The sequence below is a fragment of the Argentina silus genome (genome assembly GCF_951799395.1).
Source record: "Argentina silus genome assembly, chromosome: 22".
Lineage (NCBI taxonomy): Eukaryota > Metazoa > Chordata > Actinopteri > Argentiniformes > Argentinidae > Argentina > Argentina silus.
In genome coordinates this window covers 6,204,416-6,215,413 of record NC_139676.1, presented here as the reverse complement: position 1 = coordinate 6,215,413, position 10,998 = coordinate 6,204,416, and the positions used below count along the sequence as shown (strand labels likewise).

At 47.0% G+C, this 10,998-nt stretch overlaps 1 protein-coding gene across 4 annotated transcripts in view; it reads right to left on the bottom strand.

The window, feature by feature from the left end:
* Nucleotides 1-10,404, bottom strand: part of LOC310821708 (high affinity 3',5'-cyclic-AMP phosphodiesterase 7A-like) — a 23,894-nt gene extending 13,490 nt beyond the window's left edge. For all 4 annotated transcript variants that reach the window (XM_083693859.1, XM_083693860.1, XM_083693861.1 and 1 more), the window contains exon 1: nt 9,455-10,404. In XM_083693859.1, the coding sequence (XP_083549985.1) occupies nt 9,455-9,592 (138 nt within the window). In that variant the 5' untranslated portion in view covers nt 9,593-10,404. The remainder of the gene's footprint in view (nt 1-9,454) is intronic.
* Between the last annotated feature and the right edge of the window lie 594 nt (nt 10,405-10,998).

Here is a 10,998-nt window from a genome sequence, read left to right as displayed (position 1 = left end):
GCACGCGCACATACACACACACACACACACACACACACACACACACACACACACACACACACCTTTCCAACAAAGACAGCAAGCCCATCTGAAGTACAGCACAACAAAGTGAAGAGATCTCCTTGTCAAAGTCAAATCAATCTACAGTTGTTGATAAGAAGGCAGAGTTTCCCCTCACTCCAAACTGACTGACCGCCCCTGGTGTCACATGACCACCACCCACCTACCTTCTGATTGATCCACCTCATCAGAATCACTATCAGGGACCAGATCAGAACAATTCCCATTGGACCACCGGACCACCCGGCCAAGGATCATAGTCCCCCTCCCTGCTGGTACATGAGAGAGTGTGTGTGTCCCTGTCGGAATCCTGGTTCTGGTTCCGGGTTCCGGCTCGCTGATCCGATAGCAGGCGGACGAAAGGACAAGGAGTACGCAGTGGGTAAGCTTGATGTAGGCGGGGTGTAAATAGAGCCTGAAGCAGCTGTCTTTGGACCGGAGTCACGTCGCGGCGGTGATATCACCTGACTGCCCACTCCTCAGGGATTGACTGACTGACTGACTGACTGACTGACTGGTTGGCTGGCTGACTGACTGACTGGCTGGCTGGCTGACTGGCTGACTGGCTGGCTGATTGACTGGCTGACTGACTGGCTGACTGGCTGGCTGGCTGGCAGGCAGGTGGATTGACTGACTGACGGACTGATAAGCTGAGTCACAGACTGGCTGACTGACTCACAGGCTGGCTGGTGGGCGGGTGGACTGACTGACTGACTGACTGGCTAGCTGACTGGCTGGCTGACTGTATGGGGGAATGCACCAGGGAACCCAGCTGCCGGGCTGCGCTGAAGGAGCTGGGGTGTGAGAGTGGCACCGACCGCGCTCCCTAGACCGCTCCCTCCCTGTCAGCCACCAGCGCGCTACGGCAACGGCCAAACACGCTCGTAAACACTCTGACACACACAGGCGACGGGAGAGAGAGAGAGAGAGAGAGAGAGTGTGTATGTGTGTGTGTGTGTGAGAGAGAGAGTGTGTATGTGTGTGTGTGTGTGTGTGTGTGTGTGAGTGAGAGAGAGAGAGAGAGAGTGTGTGTATTTGTACGCGGGTGTGTTAGGGCCCAGTTTGAGTGGTGAGGGCACCAGACGACCAGTACCCTTCCAATGTCACGTTATCCATGACGTAGGGTTTGTTCATCAAAAAAGGTCAGACAGACAGACAGACAGACAGACAGACAGACAGACAGACAGACAGACAGACAGACAGGCCGCGGCCCTGAAACAGCGGCGGTGGCCTGGAGAGCTTGTGTGTACTGTAAACTGCCCCGGGCCGTCCATACACACTACGAAAATAGTGGATGTAAAACGGTGGATATGACAATACGCGGATCACTGAGCGCACTGAGCCCCCCCCACCTCCTCCCCCCACCCCCCGTCTTCTCGCCTACCCGCAACCTGAGTACGTACCACGTACCACGTACCACGTGAGAGGACAGAATGTGCCTCGGCCTCGAATTGAGAGAAAAAAAACCTCATCTCTAATAATAACTCACCTTTCCTGATAATTAAACAAGAGCTCATTGTGGTTTTCCCCCCAAGTTGCTGTTTCTACCGTGCAGTTAACGTCATGGTGTAACAATGTGGCTCCTTGTTCTATTCTTTTACAGACTGTCAAGCTGACAACACACATTCAGGTCTTGAACGCACCTTCCAGCCTTACACAATACATTCCCGGTCTAACGGAGCTGTCATAAGAAGCAGGGGGAGGCTGGTAAAGGAGGTAGAAATCGGAGGACGGGCTTATTTTGTCATGCGTGGAATGGAATGAGGAATGGTATTAAACACGTGCGCGTGTCGTTTGATACCGTTCCTCGTTCCATGCGTTACAAGAACACGCGTGTTGGATTCCGTTCCTCGTTCCGTTCCGTGCGTTACGACGAACCTGTCCTCTGATTTCTACCTCCACCAGCCTCCCCCTGATAGGGAGAACCTACAGCCCGGTGGAAGGCAAGCTGTCATAGGAAGGGAAAAAGAAAGAGGGGGATGTTTCTGTGAGACACACTCTGAGACGTAACAGTAGCCTTGAACAGACAGAGTCACGGAACAGAACAGAACAGCAGTTAGTTAGGTATGCCCCCCCCCCCTCCTCCCCCTCCCTCACACACACACAGACCAAATTAGACCCCCAACCTACGTCGACATGGCAGCTGATAAGTGTGGCAAACGGGGAACAGAAATAGCCCCGTCACACGGCCTAGCCTGGGCTCTTCCATGACAAGGCCTAGCCTGGGGCTCTTCCATGACAAGGCCTAGCCTGGGGCTCTTCCATGACAAGGCCTAGCCTGGGCTCTTCTATGACAAGGCCTAGCCTGGGCTCTTCTATGACAAGGCCTCCCCTGGGGCTCTTCCATGACAAGGGCTAGCCTCTGCTTTCACATGACAAGGCCTAGCCATTCACAGGCATACTCACAGATACACACACAGACACACACAGACACACACAATAGGAGGCTTGTGAAACCGTGTTCCTCCTTTGGGTAAGCAGCATAATACCTGCTACGGACAGCTCTGCAAACATCCTCCTGCTTAAACTGTCAACAGTTGTCATGTTTCTACATTGAGTGGACAATAAAGTTTTCTAATGTGTGCAGATATTCCCACAACATCAGTGTCATGGACCGATACACTAAGGCGAGAAAAGTTACAATATCTAGTTAAATTACCTTTATAATTATTAATCCCTGGAAGAAAAAAACACCTCGTGGCTGATCATGTTACATTCCAAAGGTTAGTTCTTTAGCCTTAAGCTAACAATTGTCTTAGCAGCGCTGGGAGGAAGAGAAGATGAAAGACTTCTTGGCACATTTACGCGGCCACTGTTGAATTATAGAGGAAGAGTGATGATGCGTCGTTAACATTAACTCTCTTACAGTCTGGGTGACAACACAAAAACGCATGTCATTAACATTCTACAACCGCTTCACTGACAGTCTGACTAGAACTGATTGTGACCAGAAACGTAGTTTAGAGTTAACTCCTTCATCTCCATACGATATACAATGTTAATGTGACCTACTTGGAGCTACTTTAGAAGACCGGGGTCAGAGAACTGGATGAACTGGAAGCTCTGTCAAAGACCAACTGAAATCCTAAGATAATACAGTACAGAGTAATACAATACTTTAGAGAGGAATATGAGACAACAAACTCCCTTCTATTGGACAGGTCACACACACGCACGCACGCACACACACACACACACACACACACACACACACACACTCCTGCGTCACATGACCATTAAGCCCACTGAGTACTAGCAACATAAAGCGTACAGAAACAGATTTGAGACACAGATTTGTTTGTTTTTCCAGATCATCATGTTTCTGTTTCTGCGTATATGATGGGGGAGTGTGTGTGTGTGTGTGTGTGTGTGTGTGTGTGTGTGTGTGTGTGTGTGCTTTTGTGTCTGTGTGAGAGAGAGAGAGAGAGACAAAGACAAACAGAGACAGAGAGAGACAGAGAGCGAGAGAGAGAGAGAGAGAGAGAGAGAGACAAAGACAGAGACAGAGAGAGAGAGAGAGAGAGAGAGAGAGACAAAGACAGAGACAGAGAGAGAGAGAGAGAGAGAGAGACAAAGACAGAGACAGAGAGAGAGAGAGAGCGAGAGAGAGACACAGACAGAGACAGAGAGCGAGAGAGAGAGAGAGAGAGAGAGAGAGACAAAGACAGAGACAGAGAGAGAGAGAGAGAGAGAGAGACAAAGACAGAGACAGAGAGAGAGAGAGAGCGAGAGAGAGAGAGAGACAGAGAGAGAGACAGAGAGAGAGACAGAGAAAGACAGAGAGAGAGAGAGAGAGACAGAGAAAGACAGAGAGAGAGAGAGAGAGAGAGAGAGAAAGCTTCCATATCAACACATGGTGTGTTGGTTTGGTTCCTTCCCAGTCTCCTTCCGTGCCATGTGTCTGCTCTGTCACTGTTACACTGTAAAGCCTGGCCAGTGTGAATTCTCTACAACATGTGAATTCTCTAATACAAGCTATGGTGAATGTAAATAAATGATTCATAAGGTAAATACTTTGGCGAACTGGTTATACTCAAGCTGAACACGACACTGTACATGCAGTAAGGTATTTCATTGTGTAAACATGTGTGAGGCCCCTAGGACGTGTCTTTATAAGAACATTCATTTTCTTGTGTTTTGTGTGTCACATTCTTACTGTTGCATTGTGTGTGTGTGTGTGTGTGTGTGTGTGTGTGTGTGTTTTGTTGTTGTTGTATCTATTGTGTATTGTGGCCATGTAAAATGCACGTTAAACTTCATAAACTTTGGCCGTGTTCCAAAACGCGTTCTTGCACTGTATCGAGTGTGTATACCAAGTACGGCATATGCTCTGGACAGAGTGCAAGAACGCATTTTGGAACACAGCCTTTGAATCTAGTTCTGGAAGGCTAACTGTAAGGACTGTAATCTAGTTCAGGAAGGCTACTGTAACGGCAAGGTCTGTAATTCAGGTTTGGCAGGATGGAAATATGCAAATCATACAGGGTGAAATGATCCCCTGTCATACAGTACTCTGACAAACTGTTCCCTGTGATGCAGAAACTGATCAGCTACACCTCAAATCATGTATGCTGTTCTCCATGGGAGGTTGGTGGAGGTAGAAATAGTGTTTGACACCGGTCCTCATTCCGTTCCATGCGTGACATTGAGCCCGTTCTCCGATTTCTACCTCCACCAGCCTCCCCGGCTGTACTCACATATTTGAGCATGACACAACACACACGCACACACACTGAACCTAAGATCTTGGTTTACTGCTGAAGAACAAAACTAACACTGAAGTATTCTCTTGTTCGGAACACCTTGAAATAAATACAGTACGGTGCTTGTATTTCATATCAGACCAGCCTCATCTAAGGCCGTATTCTGAGGGTTGGGGAGATGTATGCCCCCTTTTAGACTGTCAAATATCATGCAAATACAGACTGCATGCAAACCGAGGTTGGTCGTATATTCAAATATCTCGAAGGTTCTGGTACACAGGGTTCTTGCGTGACAGCTACATTTAGCCGCGGGGGCCAGCCCGGCAGCCCCATTATCAGTTAGAGGCCTTTTGAACACACCCACTGTATTGTAGCAAAATGTCTGTGAGTTACTGTTACTGTGTGTTTCAGTACACTCGCGGACTTGTCATCTCAGGACACCCACACACAGTGTATTCGAGCAAAAACACGAGTGAACAAACTCATTTAAATGTTCTTAGTTGCTACTGTGTGTGTGTGTGTGTGTGTGTGTGTGTGTGTGTGTGTGTGTGTGTGTGTGTGTGTGTGTGTGCGTGTGTGTGTGTGTGTATCAAGGAGAAGAGGATGATCGACTCGCTCCATTTGTCATGCAGAGCAACTCAAACATGTACAAAGTTGTTATTGTGACCAATACGTTCATTCATATCCAGGATGAATGCCTCTTTTCAGAGAGACGTCACAGCCCTGCTGTCTACAATCCCCACCCTTTCATTGACGCAGGGGAGCAAACAATGCACTTGAACGGCATTCAATAATCAGATGCCTCTGGGTTGGTTCTATGGTCTCTGCAGTCTCCGAGGACTTTGGCAGTCAAGTCTAAACAGCTCCTCCGCACATCTCACCCGCCAGTGTCTCGGTGTGTCTGACGTCACGGGGGGGGGGGGGGGGGGGGGGGCACACTACAGACCGCTGCCTTTCTTTATCGGCACCTGCATCAGTCGGCATTGTTCAGCCGGTCTTAAGCGAGGGTTAGCGCCCGACGCCAGCACCTCGAGTGAGACATCGGAAACCGTCAAGGACCGACAGGGCTGACTAACGACAATGACAAAGAGGGGCCAAGACCAGATGATTCACTTTGCAGTCAGAGGAACGGTGACGCACTCGAAAAAAAGCGCACGCGCGCTTCAGGAAACGGACTGTCAGCAAGCACCGGGTGACGCTGGTTTTTGAGCAACTGAAGTGAGACGGTCCGTTTCGCGGCAGTTGTTTTTTGCACTTGGCGTCTCGACAAATCACAGCGGCGCGAGGCCGTGGCCGTGGCCGTTTTACCAAATGAATTACGTCCATCAACTCGGGCTTTTATGATCGTGGATTTAGAGAAATCTAGGTCAAAGCAACAGCTGCATGGCTCATGTTATCCTCATGTTATCCCCTGGTGAGCCCTGTTACCTCATGATGATGCACTAAGGAGCGCTATAGGAGATCTTTTCCGCCTGCCGTAATAAGGCTTAATCACTGACTACATCTACGTTGACCTTACTGCGACGCCAGACCAGGGACCGATGAACTCTTCCCTTCTCCCCTAGCCCTAGCCTCAGCTTGGCCTCTGTGTGTCCGTCCGCAGAACGCGCACTCTGTCTGAACGCAGCGGGGACCAACCAGAGCTAAAAGGGTTCTAAGGTGCTTCAGAAATTCAAGGCTCCCCCATGACTTGTGGCACAGCTGTGTGAAGAGAGGCAGCAGCAGAATCTGGACATTCCAGAGAGGGGGGGTGCGTAGAAGCTAGGGTCCCACCACGTCAGCTGGCCTGGCTAGGGCCATGTTCACAAACAACCCCTAGACCCTAGCCCCTACTCTCTAGCCCCTGCACCCTAGACACTTAGTCTAGATCTGAAAGGATTGGATAGGTATAGGCTATATAAGGTACAGTGTCTAGCACCCACACCCTAGACACATGCACTGAATGAATACGTGTATATAACCATCTACTCATTATTCGCGTTGAGGGGAAAAAGCAATCTCTCCCACAAAGACCGGTTTGGGCGTCCCAATAAGCCGCGTCCATCAAAAGGTCGTACTTGATACCTTTCCTCATTCCGTTCCATGCGTTACAATGAGCCCCCCGTCCTCCGATTTCTGCCTCCACCAGCCTCCCCTGGTCCACATGTCCACTAGGGTTGGGTGGAGGGGCTAGGGCGAGATAGGCCGCAGGTCTGCCACACGGAGGGCCATAAACAGCCATTAGAGATACAGGGCAAAAGCAAACAGTCTGAGATGGGCATAATGAGGGTTCATAAAGTCATCACACACTCTTATGAGCCTCTCAGAGCCTGGCGAATGGCGGCCCGCGACACTTGTAACAGCGACAGAGGTGAAGTGGGAGTTGAGGACCTGACCATCATGTCATATTGACTTGATAAATAGGCTATATAACTTCAATTTGCACTCTGTTGAGAAAGACATTAAGGGCGGAAGTATCTCTGAAACAGGTTTAAACTCAATAACCTTTTGAAATAGAAAATTCAGCATTGAATATCCATTTTAGTGTTGGATTAGCCTTAATCTGTGTCCAGGAAACAAGTCCTAAGTGATGCGATGTTATGATACAACAGCATTACAAATACAGTCAGACGTGGCTCAGTGCATCACAAAACAACCCTTTCCAGTTACATGAGAGGAACTCATTAGTTATCCAAGTTAGTGTGTGTTGTTGTGGGTGTTTTACGGAACTGCGTTGTGGGGAAGTAGCCAAACGGCGCACACACACACACACACACACACACACACACACACACACACACACACACACACACACACACACACAACACACACACCTTTACCCAAAGCGACTTACAACAAATACATTTGTCTAACTAAGTGAATCATCTATCCATCAGTCATCATAAGAAAAAGTAATCTATGCTAGGACCAGGGGCTATTGGCAGTCACAATGCTAGAAGAAGGAAGAATTATTTATGTATTCATTTAGTTTATTAATTTGTTTACAGTAGAGAAACTTGTACAGGGAGATAGTGGGGATGAAGAGGTCTTTAGGAGGGACAGTCATCCACACAGTCACACACACACAGAGTGTCTGATGACAAAACAAAAATCACCATAGAGTGTATGGAGTCAACTTGGCCCCCCTGAGACCTACTCATTGTTTCTTGTAACTGGCAAAGGAGAAGTTACACAAGCACAGTTACACAAGTTGTGAAAGTCACTAAACTGCCTTTTCAGCATTCCTACCACTTTACACAACAATGTGACGCACACAGTATCAACAAAAACAACCTTATCTCAACTCAAGTTAAGATAAACAGTAATCAATTTACAGTAGAGCTCCACGGCTCATTCATCTTCATTACTGGGTCGTTGCGAAACAATGATACAACACAGGTATAAATATCAATGAATAACTATTATATATGTGAACTGTGACCCTGGGTTGCTTGCAAAACGGTCAGCAGGCCTCTATTTTGTGTCTGCCAAACTACTAGCATGACCAGCAGGGACTAAACACCTCCAGAACACCTGGGATAGGTGTCAAAAAAGGGGGTTAGAATCCCCCAGCTTAGACCAAGCACCAAGCCATCAACCAGGTCCCAGAGCAAACTCCTTCTGACGAGGATTGCCAGTTGACTACATCATTGATCTGGAAACAGGCTATAGTATTACCTATCAGGAAATCAGATAGGCAAGACAAGAAGTTGGCCTGTTAATCACTTAGACTATCAGAGTGGGGCGCTCTACCCTTAAACTCCTCTGACAAGTCTGACAAGTCAAGTGACGATCATAGCTTGCCAGTATTGATCTGGGACCAGGCCACAGCACCTACCGGGGGCGATCACAGATCAGGGTTACCCAAGAAGTAGGCCTATCACTTCTGCCAGGACGGCCTCACTCATAACACTCAGCAGCAAGGAGTGGCTGGCACCATGACTAGCGATGAGATCATCGCTGACCAATCATGAGCCAGTTCAACAGTTTATCATGCCACCTGAAAGATTTATAACAACCTACCGGGAGATGTTGAGAGAGATACTGAGAGAAAAACAGCTTAGGAATATGTTCTTGCATGCATGAGATATTAGTTAGATGGCCTATTTGCCATTCCCATAGACATCATCATCATAGAGAAGCTCATAGGCGGTGATGTGTCCTTTGAGATAAGCTGTTAATGCTCACTTCAATCAGCTTTTAAAGGCTCAAAAGCCTCTATGTATTACAGATTAGGGGGGTTTGACAACCATTAGTAGGCCCTACAATCATGTAAGCGCGATGTGTTTCAGGGTTGATGATTATATCTACGGAGGAGGAGGGCTGGATCACTTAGGTCAGGCGGGTCACCTGATACACTGTCAAAGAGAATGAACTGAAGAAGATCGGATAAGGAAAGAGCACACAGTGTTAACCCCCAAGAAAGGAAAATCAATCGAAATGTTAAATAAATCGTACAGAGTCCACTGTGGTAATAATGAAATGTATGTGTGCATAGTAGGCCTATCTGTATTTGTTATCCGTTGTATGTATTGTGTTATGATATATTTATCATACTGTCTAAAAATTAAAAATATGAAAATTAAAATTAAAATGATATAAAAATCGTAGTCTATTCTACGCCATCCTATCAACCTTGATTGGGTATGTGCCTGAAAAAAACAATTGCATGTAAAGTATTTATTTTCCTGGTTGCATTGCTCTTTGTATACCTTAGACAGTTGCCTCGGAGCCGGTCCGCCGAACAACGACGAGGTGGAGCTGAAACTGATGGCCCCCCGACGGCTGAGAACATGTTTGGGAACCGGCCTGTCCAGGGGCAAAACCGGTAGCTGGTAACATACTTCCATTGAACAGTCAACGCTCAGTCCAGCTCAGATTGCAATAAAAAAGCCACATACAAATCATACAGAAAAGGTATGATGATGTGACACAACTGCAAATGTGCCAATTCCGAGAAAATGTGTTGCCTCTTTTCTTTGATTTGAGTCAGTGGATTTAATGCTTATGGAAGAAATTGCTTGTTGTTCTCTTTTTTTTTATACATCAAACTTGCACGAAACGTTATCGAAAGCGATCCAGCTCCGTTAATTCTGTGTTGCATTGAGTCCCATGAAATCCATATATTATCCATTTGGGGTTTTCGCAATTTGTCCCCTTTTGAACTCAAATCCGGGCCTGAAAACGGAAAGGCCTCTTGCTTTTTGGCATCTCTGTAATAAATTGCTTCCTCATATTAAAAACCCTTGTTTCGTGGAGACAGTGCGCTCTGCCACCGGAGCAATAAACCTCAGATGAAAAACCATTCGGAGACTAAAAAAAAACTATGTTCTGAAAATAAAATCTGGCATCTGTATTGTTACATAAAAAGGTGCATTTACAACTAAATTGTTAGGATTTAATCTATGACTGCTTGAAGCGGTGGAAGAGAAAGTAATCAGCATGCATTCAGTCCGCTTCTCCCTCATTGCTCTGGCATAGATTATGATAACGCGCAGACGGCACCCACTCTCGCTGTAGCAGAGCCTGCGAAAAATGGGTCGTTCATGTCTCCAGTCTTCGACACAAGTATGAAACCATTGATCATAAAAAAAATTCAAAGTAAAAACGCCAACGACAACAAAAGGCTCAGGCAGCCACCGGAGTCCGTGTATTTCCTTTTACTGCCTCTTCCCAAACATAAATTCACCACCGGAGATGGGGCTGTTGACAATCTGACGCGTCCTGTCCGTAAGGTCCAATCGCATCGTCTTGTGTGATGTAACGCTTTCCGTGATTGGCTGACGAGGAGTTGCCAATATGATAAATAGAAGTTCATTGGCTGCATCGGAAGCGCAGTCATTGGGCTACGATTCATTGAACATCTGCATTATCAGGCTACAGTTACATGTGTCCTTGTTTCGGAACAAGTCGGAACGTACTGTAAATGTAGATTTTCCATGAGGCTGTGTCATGGCAGTGACAACACAGATAGCCTAAGTAGTAGTCAGGTTGAAAATGTGCTTTCTTTTTGACTTTGACGTTTATGTTCGTGATGTCAATGTTAGAGCTACGTCGTTTCTAAGATCTAATGACAAGCCTTATACACTGTAGCTACTATATAGTAGTTACAGTGAGGCCACATTTTTCTTGTGATGGTAGTTCAAGCTTTACTACGCCTGTTAAAACACGCTGTGAGATGCAGTCAGGAGGCATTTCAATTAATGATTCCCCCTAACACACTGTTTTCAACACAGACAGGTCCCAAGGTACACAC